The 21,691-nt window shown below is 33.8% G+C and overlaps 4 protein-coding genes and 1 pseudogene across 15 annotated transcripts; 2 read left to right on the forward strand and 3 right to left on the reverse strand.

Annotated features, from left to right (window-relative positions):
• The first annotated feature begins 2,337 nt into the window (after nucleotides 1-2,337).
• LOC111300123 (aquaporin PIP2-7-like) lies at nucleotides 2,338-5,325 on the forward strand. Its single transcript, XM_022895764.2, has 4 exons — nucleotides 2,338-2,838; nucleotides 3,204-3,499; nucleotides 3,622-3,762; nucleotides 3,866-5,325. Exons 1-4 carry the CDS (start codon nucleotides 2,553-2,555, stop codon nucleotides 3,983-3,985), a joined length of 843 nt encoding a protein of 280 aa, XP_022751499.2. The 5' UTR covers nucleotides 2,338-2,552; the 3' UTR covers nucleotides 3,986-5,325.
• Nucleotides 5,326-5,460: 135 nt separating this feature from the next.
• LOC111300125 (uncharacterized) lies at nucleotides 5,461-7,142 on the reverse strand. 2 transcript variants are annotated; one of them, XM_022895765.2, is made up of 5 exons: nucleotides 6,880-7,142; nucleotides 6,628-6,746; nucleotides 6,431-6,491; nucleotides 6,249-6,326; nucleotides 5,461-5,790 (listed from the first exon to the last, which is right to left on the reverse strand). In XM_022895765.2, the coding sequence occupies exons 1-5, from the start codon at nucleotides 7,064-7,066 to the stop codon at nucleotides 5,597-5,599; spliced, it is 639 nt and encodes a 212-aa protein (XP_022751500.1). In that variant the 5' UTR covers nucleotides 7,067-7,142; the 3' UTR covers nucleotides 5,461-5,596. The 2 variants fall into 2 exon arrangements, with proteins under 2 accessions (XP_022751500.1, XP_022751501.1); XM_022895766.2 differs by having other exon boundaries at nucleotides 6,431-6,488; nucleotides 6,880-7,140.
• A 1,873-nt stretch (nucleotides 7,143-9,015) lies between these two features.
• On the reverse strand, nucleotides 9,016-12,683 carry LOC111300823 (aspartyl protease family protein 1-like). Of its 2 annotated transcripts, none has more exons than XM_022896433.2 (10): nucleotides 12,111-12,683; nucleotides 11,860-11,995; nucleotides 11,196-11,431; nucleotides 10,827-11,051; nucleotides 10,577-10,712; nucleotides 10,426-10,499; nucleotides 10,240-10,339; nucleotides 10,099-10,156; nucleotides 9,678-9,749; nucleotides 9,016-9,590 (listed from the first exon to the last, which is right to left on the reverse strand). In XM_022896433.2, exons 1-10 carry the CDS (start codon nucleotides 12,413-12,415, stop codon nucleotides 9,373-9,375), a joined length of 1,560 nt encoding a protein of 519 aa, XP_022752168.1. In that variant the 5' UTR covers nucleotides 12,416-12,683; the 3' UTR covers nucleotides 9,016-9,372. The 2 variants fall into 2 exon arrangements, with proteins under 2 accessions (XP_022752168.1, XP_089603004.1); XM_089746878.1 differs by having other exon boundaries at nucleotides 12,145-12,639.
• Nucleotides 12,684-14,149: 1,466 nt separating this feature from the next.
• On the forward strand, nucleotides 14,150-18,443 carry LOC111300126 (putative protein phosphatase 2C 60). Of its 10 annotated transcripts, none has more exons than XR_016330107.1 (8): nucleotides 14,164-14,557; nucleotides 15,007-15,434; nucleotides 15,617-15,984; nucleotides 16,328-16,564; nucleotides 17,183-17,541; nucleotides 17,616-17,683; nucleotides 17,832-17,920; nucleotides 18,001-18,443. XR_016330107.1 is itself a non-coding variant. In XM_022895767.2 (5 exons), exons 2-5 carry the CDS (start codon nucleotides 15,116-15,118, stop codon nucleotides 17,450-17,452), a joined length of 1,194 nt encoding a protein of 397 aa, XP_022751502.1. In that variant the 5' UTR covers nucleotides 14,150-14,557; nucleotides 15,007-15,115; the 3' UTR covers nucleotides 17,453-17,759. The 10 variants fall into 10 exon arrangements, 1 of the variants encoding a protein (XP_022751502.1); XR_016330108.1 differs by having other exon boundaries at nucleotides 18,079-18,443; XR_002691398.2 differs by having other exon boundaries at nucleotides 14,150-14,557; nucleotides 17,183-17,683; nucleotides 18,001-18,381.
• Nucleotides 18,245-20,398, reverse strand: LOC111300127 (putative receptor-like protein kinase At5g18500; annotated as a pseudogene).
• Between the last annotated feature and the right edge of the window lie 1,293 nt (nucleotides 20,399-21,691).

The raw sequence follows: 21,691 nt of genomic DNA on the forward strand, positions 1-21,691 counted from the left end.
AACATAAATATGACACGTAAACATAATAAGATTTGTGATGGGGTAATATTGATAATTCATAATCTTGTTTCTAAGATTCTTTATTAACAAATAAATTACATAAGGTAGATGATTTTACTCTGTTTTATATATTTGATAATTTAATTTTTTAATTTAAAAAAAATTAAAAAATTATCACATGTTTTTTTATTTTATTTTTTGTTATACTCAATATGTGTCACTTTATTTAGAAATTTTTAAAATTTACTATTAATAAATATGATAAATTTTCTTTTATTATTTAAAGTAATTTTGATTCAATTAGGCTTATGATTTTGAATGAGAATGAAAATTTTATAATTTAAAAAATTAATCAAGCTTAATGATGTTGATGACAATTATATTTAATTGATTTCAGTAAAATAATATATTAAGTATAATTTTTTATAAAATACATAGGAAGATTTTTTAACGAAGATTCCTAGAATATTTTTTGAAGATTCAATAAACAATTCAAAATTCAATTTAAAAATAATTCATAAAATTTAGTGGAAGGCTTGTTAAATTATTGGTTAAGGAGTGTTAAAAAGGCTTCAAATTGTAATATCAAACAAAATGGAATCTATTTAAGGATACACGTAAAATGAAAAAAAAAAAAAGTCACAATCTAAAATAAAAGAAAAACATAAAATAAAAAAATCATAAAAAGTCATAATTTGCAATAAAAATAAAAAATTGTAAGTGTTACAAATTGATTTTCAAATTTGTTGATCACCTATTAAAGATCATTACATAAAACAATCAATTAAATTATGGGTTTTAAAATTAAAAATCTTGTTATATATATATATATATATATATATATATATATATACACACGAAAGGATAAAAATAGCATTTTCAAATTATAAAAAAAATCATAATGTGTTTTTTATTTGAGAGATTATATAGTATTAATGTGTAGACATACTGTAGTAATATAAGTAAATATATATTAATCTAAAAATACACCATTTACAAGAGAGGAGTGTTTCTTATTTGATAAAAATAATTGTATTAGAAATATGAAATTTAATTTAATTGATTTAATAATTTTTAAATAACGTCATTTAAGGTAAATGCATTTTACTTACAATTTTTTTATTATTCAACTACAATAAATAATTATATAAAAGTCCACAACTTATAAATATAGATTTTAATACAATTTTAAATTATAATCGATTAATTATAATACAATAAATATAAATGATATGTTTCTTATTTAATAAATTTGATATTTGAATCTTAACTATTATAATTTTTTTATCTTTAAATTATGATTTTTTTATAATTATATTAAGTCATAAATTCTCAATATTTTTATAATGTGACGTTTGCTTCTTCTTTTTTCTTAAAACAAATCTCCTTTTTTTTTTAATTTATGAAAATAAAAATCAAATAAGGGGCAATTTTGTGGAGTTGGTCGTTGAGTTAGCTCTCACCTCACACTTGCTTTCCTTGTTAAAGGAAAAAAATGTCAAAGGGTCCATTCAGATTTGGGCCAGGCGTGATGAATGTGGAAGAAGAAAGACATCATTTGATGTGAGATTGTGAATGTCCATCAACATACGGGACTTGGCCCAAATTGTGGATCCATATAACTTGTCATAGATTCTTGCTTGATAGGAATATGTCAGAGGAGCGTCAGTATTTTTCTCCTTACCTTTCACATTTCTTAGTAACATAATAATAGGGTTAAAGTCAAACATGTCACTATATCATAATTCACCATTGAATTGGGATTTTGATTTAAGTGGGCTGGGCAAGGAATTAATTTTTGATGGTTTATCAACCAAATTTATTAAATTGGCAGAAGAAAGGATGGACATGATGAACTCCAAAGATATTTTTTGAAAGTTGGAATTTCCTTTTGGAATTGTTGGTGGCTTGCTGACCAGTGAAAACCAGATCAATTTTTTTAAAAATAATTTTGCTAACTAGTGTTTTAATGAAATTTTTACAATTATGAATTACTTTATACATTAGTCAAATATCTGTATAATATAAAAAATTTATAATTAATAATATACTATCAGTCAATAAATTTTATACATTATTAATAAATTAAATAACGTTATTGTATTACTATTAATGAAATGATATCATTTAATTTATTAATAATATATAAAATTTATTCAGTATATCAAATATAAATTTATAAAATAATGTTTTAATTTTAGAAGTATGTCTGAAACATTGTTTCCATTTTCATGGTCAAGGATGATCAGACGGTGATTTTATACAAATGTTGTCTCATCGTTAAAGGTTTGAGCAATGCATCCGAATGAAGTTTATTTTCAGGCTTGGTTTCCTTTTGATTAGATAGGACACAAATGGGCTTTGCCCATTCTCATCACCAAACTTTTGGGCATTAATTGTTCTGTCTGTCACATTGTCTCTGCAAATGGATCCAATGCATCAGTCGAAAGCTTATTTATTCTGCCTAGCCATAATTGCAAAAGCAAGAAGATCGCAACGTTGTTTGAGAAAACGAAGGTACTCCATCAATAGATAGTTGGAAAATAGCACCCATGGAAAATAGTAGAGATGGCCAAGTTCACAAGCTACACGGGAAGGATTACGTAGACCCGCCACCGGCTCGCTTGTTGGACATGGGAGAGCTTAAGAGCTGGTCCTTTTACAGAGCTCTCCTAGCTGAGTTCGTTGCTGTCCTTTTATTTCTTTACATCTTAGTTGCCACTGTTATCGGTCACAAAAGGCAAACAGGCCCCTGTGATGGTGTTGGTCCTCTTGGTATTGCTTGGGCTGTCGGTGGCATGATCTTCGTTCTCGTCTACTGCACCGCCGGCATCTCTGGTAACCATAAACATTCTGCTTCACTAAGACTTGGCTTTTGGCTTTTGTCTTTTGTATATTTATTTCCGTATCCCCACCTTCTTGAATGCGTTTACCGTACGTGCTTTTTCCAGAATAGTCATTTGCATGGTTAAATTCCAGCACTTGAACTGTTATTAAACTAAAGTATTTAGTGAATCAATCAAGCTATTCTACGAAGTAGAGGACATATTGACTTGAAAACTATGCTCTGTGTAATAGCATATAGACCACGCTTTTTTTTCTTTTTCTTTTTTGATCTCATCTGGCTAAAAAAGATGGATATATGATTAAATTGGTTTCGATGAACATGAGAGTGGATCAAATGTAAACTCGTTGTTAAACAGGTGGTCACATTAATCCGGCTGTTACGTTTGGGTTGTTCGTGGCCCGGAAGGTTTCATTGGTTCGAGCGGTGGCCTACATGGTTGCGCAATGCTTGGGAGCTATTTGTGGCGCAGGTTTAGCAAAGGCCTTGATGAGGAACTCCTACAATAGACTAGGGGGAGGTGCCAACTTCGTGGCTCCTGGTTACTCAAAAAATACCGCTTTGGGAGCAGAGATCATTGGCACTTTCGTCCTTGTCTACACCGTTTTCTCCGCCACCGATCCCAAAAGAAACGCACGTGACTCCTATGTCCCTGTGAGTATTATAGTAGAATATAAGATTAGTACAAGATCACTCTTTTTTAGTGCTGTTTTTCTGAAGCTTTTGTATATGAGTTAAACAAAGCTTCCGGGTTTATCTGAAACGGTTTTGTTTAGGTGTTGGCTCCCCTGCCAATAGGCTTTGCTGTGTTTGTGGTGCACCTGGCCACCATTCCAATCACTGGCACTGGCATAAACCCGGCTAGGAGTCTTGGTGCGGCTGTGATCTACAACAATGAAAAAGCCTGGGATGATCAGGTTTATAGTTAATTTCATTTTTCACCATATTGTTATACTAGTATTGAATATTAACTTCTGAGGGTTATTTGTGTTCATTGGCCCGTGATGGTGATGAAAAAAGTGGATATTTTGGGTTGGACCTTTCATTGGAGCGCTTGCTGCAGCAGCATATCATCAATACATACTCAGAGCTTCCGCCATTAAAGCTTTGAAATCCTTCCATAGCAACCCTACAAATTAAAGCCCTAGTCTGGTCCCCCAGGACCCTGGCTCCGTAGATGCTGTCTATGTATATTTGTTTTAGATAATTTATATGTTTTTCTATGTGTTCTCTCAGTGTTAGCACTTGTTAATTATAAGTTGTGACTCGTAACATTACTGGTTGAACTTTTTGTTAAATGGTTCTTGAAATAAAGGGAAAAAAGTCAGTGGAGTAGGTATGGAAATATGAATACCAGGCTTCTCTAATTAATGTATCGCGACCGACATGCTGAACATTCCTGCCTATTTTCTTTTGCATGCCTTGTATTGGCTGCCAGCCGAGCCTTGGGGCTTTTTTTTTTCTTTTTATTAACGAAGTTGGGGAACTCATTTTCTTGCATTAAAAGACCGCATTTCCTGGCTAGACGCCCCGCAGATGCCCTTTTCAGTCGTGTAATCTAGTGACTTTCGGATTTAACAATATAGTATAAATCTATTTATTTGAGTTGGCAGTGAAATTAACGTTGGAACAATGATGAGAAACTACGGAGACCGCTGATATGTCACCGGTAGGCTGATCAAAGTGTGGAGATAGGAAGTATTTCATAATGGCAGAGCAACTCTTACCCCTACAGGCTACAAGGTTAAGGTCAAAATGCAATGCTTTTGGATGCACGGAAAAGGAGCTCCCAGATAAGTTAGTGACACCGACTAAGGTCAATTGATTAAACAGAGAAGAGACAAGGAGGAAGACCCCATATATGGATTATGCCAAAAATCCCACTATAACATCTTGTCGGGTACTCTGTTTGCACTTTAAATGCATCCGATCCAGCTACATAAGCAGCCCTTGATAATGTGCATTTCAACTTTCCCATGAGAATTTAGATACTAGTGCTTTCAAGAACAAACTAAAGCTGTTGTTGTAGAAGTAGATAGAGCAGAGGATTCAAGAAGACAAGGAATGATTGCTTAGAGGCAGATCCATGAACCATTCACAATTCTGGCGCCAGTCAAATTCAATTCCACATATTTCGTAGAGGTGTAAAATAGAGATCTATTTAAAGAACCCACCTAACGCTGCCCGAGTTTCCTACATATTTAACAGGTCAGCAAAGTGTATGGTACAGCCCTTCCAGGCTGCCTTGGACCATTTCTTTTATTCAACTAACTTAGAACAGGTCTTTCCCTCAGACTTGCTTGCGCACCAACCCATACTACATGCCACCCAGTTACGGCTGGATCTCTGAAAGAGCAAAATACTATTTCTACGGACAATGTCAAAAAGTTGCTCCCCACAAAATATTCCTCCATCAAAGATTAGCGGTACTTCAAATCTTCCTCTCTCATCTGCTGTGATTAGGTTGTATATATGCTTCAATGGGATAAGGATCCAACATTCTATTTATGTAAATACAAATGCAACTTCGTTTTAATATTATTATCAATCTGGCACTTCTAGGTTATGCTAAGTTCAATCATTCATGGATAATGCCATGTCTGCCATTCCCCAGCTCTTGTAATCTGACAAGCACTTTCATAAATAAGCAAATCATTAGCATAGCTTAAACAAACTAAATAGATCACAAAAGCCTAGGAGAAAACTGGCATTTGCACCACAGTTGAGTTCAATCTCAAAGGACTACACGTCTTATAATGGTAAAAGTAGGACAGGACAAGGGATGAACTCAGCCAGCAGATTTGCATCCACATGCTTGGAATGGATGGCTTCCATGCTCATAACCACTAGATCCAAATTCAGGTCATCAGCAACTTCACCAATGATAGCAGTAGGCTTGCTTCCTTCCCCAAGTCGCTCCAACAACTTGAATTCCTGAAATCCACCTATCGTTTTCTCACATAAGTTAAGCACCTAGTCAGAAAAATGCATTTAAAGAAAATAGAAATGTCAAAATAAGCTACGTTACCACAACCCTAGTTTCATGTATATGTTGTACTTTTAGTTGCCAATCAGAAAACTTTTGAGGCACATCCATGTGATACACAAATAATATAGGCAAATATATTGTACCAAATACTACCAATCGTATCTAATTTGGGATGCACATTCCAGGGAAGCAAGACCAAAAAATGCCCAAAGGACCATTTCTCGATGAAACATTCTACACATCTATCTTGGGGTTATGACATTAATTACATTGTACATCTCTATGCAAGGTGAATTTCCGTTGGCCCTGAGCCAATGTCTGAAGCATTATGTTGCGAACAACGGTATCAGACGCATAAACAAAAACCAGCATGCATGAATTTTCGCAAAATTTAAGACTGCATAGAATACATACCTTCAGAGAGATGCCACCGAATGCTAGCCAATTGAGTTTCATGCTCTGGCAAAGCCTCTTTCTGTTTTTCATCAATAACTGCAACGTACATAAAAGTTCTTAGTTCTTGAAATCTTGCTTTAACTATATATGTTCTTTGATCATACATACAAAATGGTACGGACAAAGGACAGTACACATACCCACAACAGTAATGTCAGCCTCATACTTCTTTGCCAAAGCAGCAGTTGTTGCAGCTGCCTGCTAAAAAATTTTGAACCAAAGAGTGACGACCCAAATGCAAATAAGTATTGGGCATCTTAAATATACCATTATTTATTTGGAAGAATTAATAACTGATGCTCTAAAACTGAGGGTGTTTATGTCTTTTTAAGGTCACCTGTCTTGTTCCTTCCGAAAGATAAGGATTCCTGTCAGCTATTGGCAGAAGCAGATGTTTGAAATGAGTAAATGCATCTGCTGCCAAGTTCACTTCAGATTCTTCGGGCTTAGCCTTTGCTGTTCACAATTAAACCAAAAAAAAAAAAAAAAATCAAAATTCCTGAACTCCACAAGCATTCGGCAAACTCAAGAACACTAAATCCAACAGTGTAATAAATATCAAAATCAAAAAAATAATAAAAGAAGTCACCTTTGGGTCTGATTCTACGAATTCTGGGAACATTTCGAGTTTTAGAAAACAGAGAAGAACTGAAAGCTAACGAAGACAGAGACTCAATAGACGAAGAAGGAGAAGAAGAAGAAAAAGGGAGAATTGAAGTTTTTGCGTGCTTTGAGGTATCGATTGGAACTGCAACCAAATAAGGAGCAAAAGCCATCAGAGTCAGTGAACAGAGAAAGAGAGGAGCAGTGAGTTGACGACGATTCCAGAAAGTGGCAGAAAGCAATTACAAAGTTAAGTAGTAATATAATAATAAATAAAATAAAATAAAAATCCGAAAAAAGAGAGAAAATATTCTTACATTCATATTTTATAATGGGATAATGTTATAAGAGAAGTTATGTAATGCATGCTTTGTGAAATTTTTTAATGGGTTGACAGGAAGATATATATATGTATTATTTTTTTAAATTAATTGTTTTATTCTTTGAATAAATATAAAAAAATATGTATCATTTTATTAATTTTTTAAATTAAGAATTTTCATTATTATTGTATTTGATAATATATTATATTATAAATGGCTATAGAAGTATATTAAAATATGTGACACTTAAAATTTAAAAAAGTTTAAAAAATTATTTAAATTGTAAATTTATTAATTAATATAATACTTAAAAAATTATTTATTTATTAAGTATTATCATCTAAAATTAATTATATTAAAAGTAAATATTATATTAATTAATAAATTTAAAATTTAAATATTACATTAAAATTTTTAAAATTTAAATATTATATTAAATATTTTATTATAATTTAAAAATTATTCATAATATTAATCTTTTTATAATTAAAGTTAAATAAAATATAGTCTTGTTTTTATAAATATTTTTTATGTTTAAATTTTAAAAAATAATAGAAAAGAAAAGTTTTAAAAAATAAAAAACAAAAAAAAATTTACTAAACAAAATTAATAGAATAATATTGGCACACTTTCGGGAAAAAAAAAAGAAAAAGAGAGAGGCCAGACATAAACAGGATTGGTAAATTCAATATTTAGCAGTCCAAAACTAGAACTGAAATGGACTTCCAAAAGAGATGTCAGGTAAATTCAAATGAAGATAACCCCATACCCATAGATTTCAACTGCGAAGCCCTTTGGTTTCCAAAGGTCGGGTCGGGATACCACAAAACAAAGATGCCATTGGAGCTCTCAGAAACATGTATGATGTTTTGAAAAGGCAGGCAGCTCGGAATTGTTTTCTATATAACTTAGAATCAATCATTTCTTACAGCCTCCTGGTGTTATTATGCCACTAACATGAATAGAAAAATAGGGAGCTAAAATCGCTTCCGGTAAACCTGAAGCATTCAATACCTATGGCTATGGTACAGGGACGACGTGGGCGGGAGGGGGGGCTCTGATAATGATTCAATTAGGCCAGGACTGAGAGCAATTGTGAGTGCATAAGAGAAAGTTTTCATCCGGGGTGATTGATTGGTCGTGGTTGGTGATGCCCTTGAAACATCAGAATTATTACCATTTCCTTTTCCTGCTGTGGCTCCAGGATTGTCTGAAAGCAATAGCTGGGGGGGGAGGGGGGCTGCAGTTGCTGGCTTGACTCAAAGTGTTAAGAGGCCTCAATATCATAACGTGTAGTAATCAGATCTCATTGTTAGAGATTTAAGAGATCAATTGGACGCATAGAACGCACAGGAAACAGAAGACATGTTACTCAAAGTCAGATGATTTCCAGCCCAGTGCCATCTTCTCAAGATCAAAGACTCTACGATGACACAGTCATGTACTTTTCTGGATTGAATTTAATAAAATTGTAAGAAGCAATCAAGCATTTTATTGAATGCGCACAAAGGGAACAAAATGAAAAACATCGACTCAAAGCATCCAGAAACTAATGGTTTTAAATACAACTAGACGAGAGAAGCTACATCATTTTATGGTTGAGGAGATTTAGCAACATTCGATGCCAATGTTTGGAAGCTATATTCACTTTTTACTAAATCTTCACTGTTATCAGGAGTTGTATCTTAGAAAGGCATAAGCTGCTGCTAGCAGAAAATTGGATTGCAAAGTTGAAAATTGAAACATATTGGACAGAAACTGAGTCAGGCTTTGTTGGACAGAGTTATTCCACCAGAAATGAGCTAAATTTTGTATCGTAGCTACATATATGATGATATGAAAGACAATAATGTTTGTGTGTCCATGTTAAAAAAATACAACAATAAAAATGAACAGATACCTATCCTTTGCTAAATGCTAAAAGGAAATGAAAAGATATGGACAATAGGCAATGATACAATCGCATGTAGAGCCTAATGAAGCCCGGATCAATTTTTATCATCTAAAAAAAAAGGAGGTTTGCTAAACCATGGCATACACTATGAAACAGGTAAAGGTATTTTCATTGCTATTTCTATGAAGATAAAGGAAAGATATAGCCTAAATATGCTATAGCAGGGGACTGTAACTGGCTTCAGAAAGTAGCCAAGAATGCCCTACAACAATAGAGGCAAAAGGAAGACAACTCCAAAGAATGACAGAACTGAAACATAGGGATGGCAAGATCGCAAGGCAACTGAAGTGCGAGAATTGTTATTCCTGATATCTTTTGTTGATTCTGGGGTAGAATAATTATGGATTCCAGCAGCAGAAGTAGGAGGTGCAGAGGCAGGATGTGATTCTACTTCGGATGTTTTAGTTTCAACATTGTAACCTGTATGAAAGCCAATTAATTCTGTATCCAAGGTCAAGATATTAAAGCATAGGGAAAATTATGTTTATGAATAAAAGCATCACTTACAATCAAACTTCTTCCAGCCTAAGACAAATCTTTCTCGGTCAAACACCACACGGTAGCCGGTCATAAAGTTTTCTGTTTAGAGGAAAGAACAGCCAAATAAGCAAACACGTAAATCATAGAGAAATATAAGTCATTAAGAAGATGATTTTGATTCATCATCTACAGTCTGTAGAGAACTGATTTAATGAGCCTCATTAAATCAAGCAATGAGAAATTACGTTTCCTAATTCACCTCTCTTCATTCTTTAATGCAGACAGCCAGGCAATAGATAAACCAGATTCATATGTGGTATTTTTCAGTGAGATTATAAGCACAAGAAATCCTAGAAATCAAGCAAATCAAGGTTTGTCTTCTCATCACTTCGAACTTAATAACATAGTGGAAGCACTCAATTAATCATATGCAATATGCAAGACTTACGTCCAATAATATTCAGTTCTGTACTCTTGATGACAGCCAAGCAGTATACAAGTTTAATCTGCAAATCATTAGAGATCAAATTGTTGAATGCAATTTTCAATGTAAAGAACAAAAAAAAAAAGTCCAGGAGCAGGACACCACCTGAGTGGAAATGACAATTATTGGGTCATACACAGGAAAGTGACTACCACCTTTCATTATTAAACTCATACTAGGTATTAAACTAGCATTTGCACCAGGGCTGCATGCCACAAAGAAAATGATAAGATGTACAGAATTCAACCTAAGTGGAGAAAAAAAAGATATAAACAAGACTAAACAATGGACCTCATATCATAACAGTACTCAAAAGGGATCCTTGGATCAAGTGGGTGCCACCTATCTAGTGCCTGAGAATGGAACTGTAAAAGAGCATAAATTACTAAGTTTTGACATCAAGTATGAACTTTCATTGGTTTTTAACATATGAAGTACTTACATTCTTAGCAACATTTGAATATGTTGGGTCAACCAAGTATGTAAACGAGGTCCCAGAATCAAAAAGAGCAGTAAAATCACCACCAATTAAAGTTGTCCCCACCCGAATTTGAGTTACGGTAATGTTATAGGTTGGACTGCAGGATAAATCATGATTATTTGTAAAATAAGATAAAAAGTTCCAGCAACAAATATATCAATCTATATTTACAGATGATCAGCATCAAGTAAATGAGAAAATTACCACTTACTGTGATGGGTTAAGATTAAATGGTGTCTCTTCCTGGTCAGGACTACCTTGGTCTCCAAAACTGATTGTTCCAACTCCATCATGTCCAAAACACATGGAGAAAGAATCAGTTGTTAAACCTTCCTGTGATAAAATGCTAGGAACTGCTATCTTCTCCATACCAAGTCCAAGCAATCCATTGGGAGCTGCAACATCGAGGAATGAACCGCTTTGTACCTGCCCACAGCTGCACAATTCATATTGCATTTTCATCTGAACCAAGACAAGAGTTTGGGAAGCAAAATATCGGCTATGCAGATCCCTTCAAATTAAGGAAAAATGCAAGAATAAGGCATTCAAACTGGTTAAGCTGAATATTAAGAGAGCTTACCCAAATGTGACATATGCCTCTACGAATTTTGCATGATCATCTTCAGTTGTTAGGTGAAGAACATCCTCCACTAGAACGCCAGAAGTAGAAGTTTGAGCCGACATGTAAGACACCATGTAAGGACAATTACTGAATGTTCCAAGACATTGGTTACGGTGTGCACACAAGCTGCTGTTGCAGGTGACCTTTTTGTTTGTCGATGATCCTTTAGGGTCGTATATACTAAGCTCAAAATCCTGCCACCAAAAATAATGCATAGTTTAATATCAGTACAGGGACAACTAGTGAGAGAAGTGATTGACACACCTAGCCGGTCAACTAGAAGCCCTACTCATACTTTTCCCACTGGCCCAATTTAGTGCAAAAGTTGGATTCTTAGAGCATCCTATGGGGTCATTTAAACAAAATGAGATACAGTTTCGACTGTTAAATGAAATACTATGCTTCTTTGGACTATATAATTTGACTTCCAAAATGATCAAAGAAGAAGGATCTGAGTGCAAAATTTTGCAACAAACAGACAAATTCGAAACAGAGCTGCATTTATGGGGACAAGTTGAAGTAGATTGTTAGAGTTCCAAATGCAGTAGGTGCATGAAGAAAAGGCCAAGAAAACATAAAAATTCAGAATATAAAATAAAAAAGAAAAAAGAAGAAAACATACAGAAGCATAAGTAGTTCCTTCGGTTGGAGCACATTTGGTACAATCACAGGGCACCCATAAAAGATCACTCCCTGTATCAAGTGCCACCATGAACTTCACCCCTGGAGTCCCCAATTGCACTGTTGTATAATGTAAACTGCACCCAAAAAAAAATTTCCAAACAAGATTTTGTAAAAATATCAACTTAACCTACAAAACCCCAAATCTAAAACTTCTCAGAAGATACAAAAAAAGGGCAAAAAGATCCTTACAATCCTAAAGAGCTGATCTGAAAAGTGGAGTTACCATCAGAGAAAGAAAGGGTTGCATTGATATCAGAGAGTTTGCGGCCGCGGAGGAGGCGATCATGGTGAGCCAGAACGGCGTAGTATTCAAAAGAGCCTTTTACAGGCCAATGAGAGAGCTTTCCAGTGGCGAAGGACCAGTTCTTGACGGGTTCAGAGAAACGGTGGAGCATCTCGAAAGTGAAGATGCGGCGGCGGCCATAGCTGAGCGTAAAGCTTAAGACCCAGATTAGCATCCAGAAGAAAAAGACAGTCTTTAACAAAGACAACATCTTCTTCAATGGTTATTTGAGAACTCCAGTGGAGATTCTAAAAAGATTTGCATTTGGAAAAAAGCAAATTGGAAGGGAAAAACTGAAAGAAAAAAGAAAATATTGTCTTTGGATCTTGGGTTGCTTTAGTTTCGAAAGAGAGAAAATTTTCTCAAACCAAACAGAGCCTTAGTATTTTATTAGTATTTTTTTTTTCTGTTCAGAGGATCTGAAGAAGTGTGGTTGTTGTTCTTGCCGTTGCAGTTGGAAGTGAAAGTGTAGCGTGCATGTGGACTAGGGTAGGGCCTACCTTCTTCTTTTATGACAGTTAAGGACGCTGAACTTAATTTTTGAAAAAATTTTTTAATCTGATTTTAATTTTTAAAAACTTAATATTTTGAATTTTGTAATAAATTTTTTAGTTTTTTAAAATATTAAATGTACTTTTTTAATATTTTAAATATTTAAAATTATTTTTTGAAATCTTTTTATTTTTTAAAATTTAAAATTTAATTTTTGTTTTTAACTATTTAGGAATTTTTAGGAATTTTTTTATATTTTTAAAATTCTTATATATTTATACAAAATTTTTTATATATTTTCCAATAGTTAAGTAAAGAAAAAAATTATTAAAAAATACATATCATTAAAGTTTCTTCTATTTTAATATATTTAAAGTAAAGTAGCATAAAAATATGAGATAATATATTAAAATAATGAAGCACAAAGAATTTTATATTTTAATTTATTCTTTTCTTGAATAAGATAAAAATATAAAAAAATTTAAAATTTATAAACTTTTTTAAAACATAAAAAATTATAAAAATTTTCTTAAAAACATAAAATTAAAAAAATATGGAAAGTTTTATAAAAATTCTCACAAATTAACTATTTAATTAAATAAAAATGTTAAATTTTAAAAAATACAAAAACTTTTCAAAAAATGAAATTAAAAATATTAAAATATTAAAATAATAAATTTAATATTTTAAAAAATCTAAAAAATTTATAAAAAATTTGAAATATTAAAATTTTATATTAAAAAGATTAAATTTTAAATTTCATATAAATACAATGATTAAATTTCAAATTTCAAAACAAAAATTTTGTATAATTTAATAATTAATTTTATTCATTTAAATTATCATGTCAACAAAATTAATGCATACATTAATATTTTTAACAATAAAAAATTGATCAAGTTAGTGATTAATTATAATTATTAATTCATAATAATACAAAAATTAAATTTATATGAAATAGGAAATAAAAATTAAATTTTCAAATTTGACAATGTATAGAAACCTTCGACATAATTTAACCTAAAAAAATACAGCATTATTTATTTTTTTTATAATATATGCTACTCTATTAGAATTTGCTATTAAAGATTTTAATTTAATATTTGGACCGTCGGTGTTTCTCTTTGTTTACCTATTTTTTTTTAGTATGTGATTTAGCTTTTGAATTATATTTTTTTCATGATTTAATGTTTATAAAAAAATTATCATTAAGTACTAAAATTATATTTTTATAAAATATTTTATTTTATAAACAAATTCTATTAACAATAAACTGATATAATAAAAAAATCCATAATATATTTTTATTGATCAATATTTACCATATTAATAAAAAAATTGACAAAAACAAAATTAGATATATAATCATTAAAAATAATATAGTTGAGAAAGTAAATTACATATTAACCCTTTCCTTTTCTTCGGTGATACGTATGTATGCGGAGCCCATGGCTGCCCATATGCATTGCTGGCTATCAGCCGTCGCTTTGTTCGTTTTCTTTTATAAGCCTTTCCTCTACTGAGAAAGACCAAACACCCGCAACCAAATCCAGTTTCAGTTTGTTCAATATCACACTGATTCAAAATCCTTTTTACTTCTTTTCTTTTTCCCTTTTCTATCTTCTTCTTCTCCTTTACTTACAACAACAAAGGAGAGGGAAAGAAAAGCAAAAGGAAGAGTGTAGAAAGAAAAAAAAACGAAGAACCCAAAATGAAACAAAAAGCCTATCAATCTGGGACGTTGATTTGATGGATCTATAGATCTAACGCTTTTAAAAAACCCACATGTATTGCTGTGTTTCTTTTAGATCTCCGTCGTTTTCATCTGCTATCTTTCAGTAGCTAAAAACCAATTTCTACTGTGAGTTTATTTTGCTTTTATTTTCCCCCTTTTTTATAGTAATTTATGTGATTGATGTTTTTCCTTCGAGTTACTGAGCATTTATTGTTGTAGAATTTTGAGTGTCTAACCGGGTTATTGTTTTGTTCAAACGTAGGAATGTGAATGTAGATTTGACTCTCTCTATTTTGTTTTTCTTCACTTATCTTTTTGGCTACATCTTATGTCGTTTCTTTTGTTTTTATTTACTTCACTGGCAGTATTAGCTTAAGGGTCTTTTTTTTGTTCTTTTCCATTTTCCATTGTAGGCAGAAATGGATGTCTGTTCTCGTTTTATAATAGAACTGTCTTAGTTTTTTTTTTTTTTCCCCTTTGGGGTGAAGGGATCAATTTGACAATTAGTTGTGAGCTACTGTTTGTTGAATTGTATGTTGTTTTAACAGGGGTGTATATATTTTTTTCGACTGCAGGAGAGGACTCCGGTTTTATTGATTAGAAGAATTAAGTTTTTGGTGGATATATTGCATCCAATTTTGGATGTTGAGGAGGAATTGGAGGCTGGCCCTGGTGAGATGAGGGATGTTATCGAGGTTGGTCAACTTTCTGAGGGCCTGCTGGCGGCCGTCCTCGGACCCTTATGTACACACAGGTTCGGATGCAGCAGGCCGGAAAGAAGGGCTCCTTTGGTACAAGGACAGTGGGCAGCACTTGAATGGTGAATTTTCCATGGCTGTTGTCCAAGCTAACAATCTTCTTGAGGATCAGAGCCAGATCGAATCTGGCTCCTTAAGCACTCTTGAGTCTGGTCCATACGGCACCTTTGTAGGCATATACGATGGTCATGGCGGCCCTGAGACATCACGTTATATCAATGATCACTTGTTCCACCATCTAAAGAGTAAGAGACCTTGGAACCAATTATGCTTCAATTGTATTTATTTCACTCTCTAGGATAGCTATTGAACTCACACTAAGTTCTTTTTCTTTTCCTGTAATTTAAGGATGTTGCATTTATTCGTGCTTTTAGGTTGAGAACCAGGTTGGTGCCACAATGACTCAGTTGTTAATATTATTTTGCAGGGTTCACCACAGAGCAGCAATCAATGTCTGTGGATGTCATAAAGAAAGCATATCTGGCAACAGAAGAGGGATTTTTCTCTCTTGTTACAAAACAGTGGCCTATGAAGCCCCAGATTGCTGCTGTTGGATCATGCTGCCTGGTTGGTGTTGTTTGTAATGGGACCCTTTACATTGCTAACCTTGGTGACTCTCGTGCTGTGCTGGGAAGGCTTATCACGGCAACTGGGGAGGTTCTTGCCATCCAGCTGTCATCAGAGCATAATGTAGGAATAGAGTCTGTCAGGCAGGAGATGCATTCTTTGCATCCTGATGACTCACACATTGTAGTTTTAAAGCATAATGTATGGCGTGTGAAGGGCCTGATACAGGTAAGTTCTTTGCTTTGACATTAGTGATAGACATACAAAGGGGTCTATGCAATTTATATTTTCTTGATGTTATTGAATGCTATAAATGGATTGAAAGCTTGAAAGGTAAATTTAACTAAATAGAAAATTGTAAGTCTTGTGTCTTTTTCTATCCTTGTGTGAAATCTGCGTTTTACAGCTTTCATTTGGTTGTAACATTACATTATGATTGCTAAATTGAAAGGAAGTTGTATAATGTTGTTCAACTGGTTTTGTTTCTCAGTTTATTTTCCATTAATCAACATAAATTATTTTTTTAGGGCTCTAACATGCATAGAATGTTTACAGAACCTTTTTGTTGCAGGTTTCTAGATCTATAGGCGATGCTTATCTTAAAAAGGCTGAATTCAACAGGGAGCCTCTATATGAAAAGTTTCGTCTTCGTGAACCTTTTAGAAAGGCAATTTTGAGCTCTGAACCATCAATATCTGTGCATGAACTCCAACCTAATGATCAGTTTCTCATATTTGCTTCTGATGGGCTCTGGGAACATCTCACCAATCAGGATGCAGTTGATATAGTTCAAAATCATCCACGGAATGTAAGATATACTTCTCTTATGAAGAATTTAGTGTGGTTGTACTATTAAGTCTATAGTCTACTTATTAACAGCATGATTTGTGGTTTATGATGACTATTGGCAAATTGAGAATGCGTGCTTTGGATGAGTCATGACTTCATGTTAACTTGAAGCAATCTCATCCTAGTGTTTTGGTTTCCACTTTGAGATCATTAATTCTATGTTGCTCCACTCAGTGTGACATCAACTCATTTTATTATCTTCCCTTTTCTTCTGCTAGACTTCTAGTGCTGCTTTGAGCTGCTGATCATTGTTGATTACATTGGCTGTTTCTTAGCTTTAGAAGTTTTAGCACAAATTATTCCTTGATTGAATGGTGACATTTGCGCATGAAATGTAAAGCAAAAATTAAATGCTGACTTACAATCCAGGTTTAAAGATCATTGGATGGAGGCCTTGAGCAACCAAGCCCACATTTTTTTGTTTCTCTTGTCATATGTGTGTTCGTGTAATTATTGTGCAGTGGCATAAGAGGGGTATAAATATGTCTTGTGGATGGATGCACATGAATTACCCTTTTAATGCAGCATGGAGAAAAATAATTGTTATTTGATTTTTTTGTGCTTATTCTTCTCACAGGGGAGTGCTAGGAGGCTTGTGAAAGTGGCCTTGCTGGAAGCTGCTAAAAAGAGAGAAATGAGATACTCTGATTTGAAGAAGATTGAACGAGGCGTGCGCCGGCATTTCCATGATGACATCACCGTTGTAGTTTTATTTCTTGATTCAAACCTTGTGAGCAGAGCCAGCTCAGTAAAAGGCCCTTCATTATCCCTGAGAGGAGGTGGGGTTAACCTGCCTGCAAAAACTCTGGCTCCCTGCGCCACACCAATGGAACTTAATATCAGTTGATGAGGTTGACGGCTCAAACTGTTGTATCCAATTCAGTAACCTTATCTGAACTTCGACAATACCTTCAGTTCTTATTAGCAAGAAAGAAGGTGCAGTCCTTAAATTAATTTTTAATTTTTTAATGTACAATGTAACATTTTAACTGGAGACGTATTCTATTTAGTTTATAAGCCCTTGAGCTGGAAAAGGAAAGAATCAGAAAAATAGAGCTGCAAAGGTGACAAGACAAAGGTTATTTCTTTAGGACGATCATCTCTAGCATTCATTTAACCATGTTTGCTCACACTGGGCTTTGGGGTTTTGCAAATTGCAAATTCATTTAACCTATAATTGTTGTTTGCATGTTACAATAATTTCAGTTAATGTTGTAACCTTGTAGGCATCGAATGGAAGGGACAATAGTGGAGTGATTCATCTCCTTTTCTGGGTTCGTTTTGTTGACCAGCTCTTGTTCTGGAAATTAACAAGGTTAGCTTCCATTTAAATTCCATAGGACACTCTCAATTATTGTGGCTGATTGAGGGTTTATAAAGACAAAACATGGCCAGGAGTCATGGGTTCTGTCCTACATTAAAAGGAATTGGATTATTTTCTGGCCCCTGATGGACCGTGGAGGTTCTTGCCAGGTAAATCATTTCTTCTGGAGATTGGAAGGGAAGGCACAGCAAAAGCGAATGGGTCCTTTATCCAAGTGAGACAAGAGAAATACCAATCTGCTGCTTCCTTTTGCCCTTTCTGGCAAATCATTTAAGCGTTGGACCGGCATTTGATCCAGTCCCGCTTTTTTTAATCTCAAACCCAAGACTCAGTCCAAGCAGCTCGCTCAGGAATTATATTTATTGCAAGCTATTGTGGTTAAATTAGCTAATTGCAAGTACTAATAGTATTAGCCTGATGCTAAAGGAGTTGAATTTCACAAAATTGTGACTGATTTTGAGATCATGGTTTTTTTAAACATTAGAAAGGCAGATGTGATTGGTTACGTTCCTGACATCAAGGTATGCACCAATAGGTTTAACATCCGACAATGGACTGGAGAATAATTGTAGGTTAATACCTTCATGAACTTCTTTCACATACCTTAACAAGGAACTAAAAGGAAGGAACCAGATGTTCTGTAACAATTTATTAACAAGCTTGAATTACTTTTCTAATTGCTCTCTACCTATCTCCTCACTTACTCCGCTCAAATTCTTCTTATCAACATCAACAATATTGCTGTTGATCTCAAAACACCTTAAGCTGATACTTTGAAATGAAACACTATCCATCTCAACTCGGAACTTCTGAAATCCAACATCATCTAAGCTAAAGCTTTGACAATAATCCTGGTCCAATGATCTACGAGGAAACTTGTCATTTGTTCTTCGAGAACTTCTCAAGGGCTGTCTGTTCAAGAAGTTGCCAACTGAATAAAGTGTATCTTCTAGTTCTTGCCAGACCTCAGTCATTGTTGGACGGTCTTTAGGCATTTTCACCACACATCTTAGACCATGTTTTCCCATCCTCACCATCATTTGCATATTGCATGGTTCGTATAAAAGATTAGTATCAAGGATTTCTTCGATGCTGCCCCTCTTTATACTGGGCCTTGCCTGCATTTTAACAGCTTACTTTAGAACATGTTTAGCCTCTAAATTGGCAGATTACTAACAGCTTCAAAGCAAAATTATAATTGATAAACTAGCTAACCCAATCAATAATATGATAATCATGTTGATTTCTAGTTGAATCTACAGCAGGCCGGGCACAAACAAGTTGCAGAAGGATAACACCAATAAAAGGTCCCAATTTCACGAGTCCAAAATCTGAGACCTTGGCTTCGAACCGTCTCCAATTAAGATGTTGTTAGGTTTTATATCACGGTGGATTATACTAGGCTTAATCCCATCATGTAAGTGAGCTATTCCTGTAAAAAAAAAAAAAATAATTTCAGGTAACCCTGTTAATAATATTTTGTACCTACTTTTTACGTGGGAAATCTACCTTTAGCTGTTCCAATAGCTGTGTTTACTCTTTGCCTCCACGTCAACTTTCTTCCTCCTCTTCCTACACTCCAAAAAGTGAGCAGACATGAGAATTTCCTTTTCTGTTCTTTTTTATTGGTTTCTTGTCTCTGTGAAATGTTTCAAATGGGTGCTTACCCATGATATACTCAAGTAAGGAACCATGTGGTACGTATTCCTAAACCAATATCTTTGCACCTTTTAGTCCTGTTACAAATGATACAAAATTTTCCCCTTAAATTCTTAATGCAAACTTAAACAATTGAATAATTGATGGATGACTTGAGGCTCATTTTACGTACCAGATTCTTCACAAAACCCCTTCAAACCTACGAGATTCAGATGATTTACTGTTAAGGAAGCCTCACTTCTGTTTCAAGAAACCAGTAAAAACAAGTCAATTATCCAGATTCTATAATCTAAAGTCTCTCAATCAAACTTGAACTGTGAATACTTCTTGATAAATTAAATTATGGATGTAGAATTAAGGCGACTCACCATTTCTAAATTCTTCAACGCTTTGGTATGACTCAGCGTGAGCTCTCTTGATTGTTAGCGTGCCTTCAACTTCAGAGGTTCCTTTATAGACATTCCCAGATGCACCAGACCCCAACAAACTGTCAGCACTAAAATTTTGGTAGCCTTCTCCAGCTCCTTCAACTGGAAAAGTCTTAACTTTAATGTCTCAGCTTTCAGACTTCCTAATTGTTTACTCGTGAACAAAGATTAGTTCAACAACTAAGGAGCAAGCAATTTAATGGAGGAATGACTTTTCTCTAAGGAATAGTGATTAAGCACTTTGTCATTCTAAAAGATTTTAAGGAGGATCCTAGCAAGGCTGTTAAAATGGCACTGATACAACTCCCCACATCTGCTTATGACTATGATCAGCGTGATCAGATATTTGAGAACCCTCTAGCAAATGAAATCTCTTGGCCATGTACTAGATAAGTAATTTTCTTTAACCCAAAAACAAAAGGAAAATGTTCAATCACCTCATTTCTTCTAACGGTCCATTTTCATAATGAATTTTGTTTAATTTTCTTCTTCTCTAAATAAATTCCTTGACTGAAAAGAGGCAGGCAAAGGAATATATGAAAAAAAGAAGGAAGTTTAGAGTTGTTTCGTAAAAGACTATTCTTTTGCCGGTAAACTTTATTTTCTAACATAAGTCTGTATATATTCAGGAATCACTCTCCATGTTATCATGGACTTGGTCTAATTTAGAGACGGCACATAGACCAAAGAATACGTAAAAGTTTTCATGCCATTGTTGACAAAAAAAAAAGGGCATAGAATCTCCATGTTCTTAAGTTCAAAAACTGACATGTACGTAATCGCAATAGACAAGAAAAATCCATAAAGCCACCAGGTCTGAGCTGTTCCTTACATCACATATTTGTTTTCTTCTTTATTTCAGTGCATGATTCCTGGGAATAAGTTACCGTCACTGATGCAAGTAAACAGAAAAGTCTCCTACTTAAGGCCACATCAGTGGATTAATATGATTCCAAAATCTTGATTTAGCTGATGTTTTAAATAGTGGCAAGACATGATTCCAAGGATCCGGATAAGACTCCACAAAAAATTTGATTTAAGTGGGAAATGGTGGACCAAGAAAATTAACGATCATAAATATTTAATTTTGTGATTAAGATTGAAAGCAAGTTTGATCAAGCCATTGGATGTCCTATTGTGATTGTTTTAATCTATTTACTTCATTATCAATTACGTTTGATTTTGGAGGCTTTGTGGATTGCAATTTCTTGGGTTGTCCTCTGTGTCAGATTCTCTAATTCCACTGAAAAGTTTAAATCCATGCCTTAAATTCATACGTTAAAAATTGAATCTTTTGTTGATAGTTTCTGGGGTTGTCTTGTGTGGGCAAGATTATAACATTAATAGCAAAAGTCAACCTATTGAAATTAAGTGCGAAAGTGGAAGATACATATTTTTTGTTTAAAGAAAAACATAGTACTAACTTCAACTTAATGTAAAGCTTGTTCTAGAATGATGATGCCAGGTTAATTTTTATGTTTATTAGATTCTACTATTTTTGTCAGTTGAGTGGAATGTGAGTTATTGTATACTTTGTTCTGATGAATCCTATGGTCTTGTTATCAGAATATGTCTGTAAAATTGAATTGAAGTACATGCTTGGAGTCTTTCTTTACTTAACAATCTCTTAACAAGAAATTTTGAACTGTTAAGTTTAAGCTTGAACATAAAATAT

Source organism: Durio zibethinus, chromosome 18 (assembly GCF_047325235.1).
Source record: "Durio zibethinus cultivar Kanyao isolate XHJ-2024 chromosome 18, ASM4732523v1, whole genome shotgun sequence".
NCBI lineage: Eukaryota > Viridiplantae > Streptophyta > Magnoliopsida > Malvales > Malvaceae > Durio > Durio zibethinus.

Bases quoted from the DNA above. Each gene is read 5' to 3' on its own strand.
- LOC111300125 (XM_022895765.2), bottom strand. From the start codon at position 7,066: ATGGCTTTTGCTCCTTATTTGGTTGCAGTTCCAATCGATACCTCAAAG. The intron at 6,492-6,627 runs GTGACCTTAAAA...AAAATTTTTTAG, and splicing joins TTTCGGAAGGAACAAGACAG to CAGGCAGCTGCAACAACTGC. The intron at 6,327-6,430 runs GTATGTGTACTG...TGTACGTTGCAG, and splicing joins GGCTGACATTACTGTTGTGG to TTATTGATGAAAAACAGAAA.
- LOC111300823 (XM_022896433.2), bottom strand. From the start codon at position 12,415: ATGTTGTCTTTGTTAAAGACTGTCTTTTTCTTCTGGATGCTAATCTGG. The intron at 11,052-11,195 runs GTAAGCTCTCTT...TGAATTGTGCAG, and splicing joins GAGGCATATGTCACATTTGG to CTGTGGGCAGGTACAAAGCG. The intron at 10,713-10,826 runs GTAAGTGGTAAT...TTTATCCTGCAG, and splicing joins TTTAATCTTAACCCATCACA to TCCAACCTATAACATTACCG.
- LOC111300123 (XM_022895764.2), top strand. From the start codon at position 2,553: ATGGAAAATAGTAGAGATGGCCAAGTTCACAAGCTACACGGGAAGGAT. The intron at 2,839-3,203 runs GTAACCATAAAC...GTTGTTAAACAG, and splicing joins CTGCACCGCCGGCATCTCTG to GTGGTCACATTAATCCGGCT. The intron at 3,500-3,621 runs GTGAGTATTATA...GGTTTTGTTTAG, and splicing joins CACGTGACTCCTATGTCCCT to GTGTTGGCTCCCCTGCCAAT.
- LOC111300126 (XM_022895767.2), top strand. From the start codon at position 15,116: ATGTTATCGAGGTTGGTCAACTTTCTGAGGGCCTGCTGGCGGCCGTCC. The intron at 15,435-15,616 runs GTAAGAGACCTT...ATTATTTTGCAG, and splicing joins CTTGTTCCACCATCTAAAGA to GGTTCACCACAGAGCAGCAA. The intron at 15,985-16,327 runs GTAAGTTCTTTG...TTTTTGTTGCAG, and splicing joins GTGTGAAGGGCCTGATACAG to GTTTCTAGATCTATAGGCGA.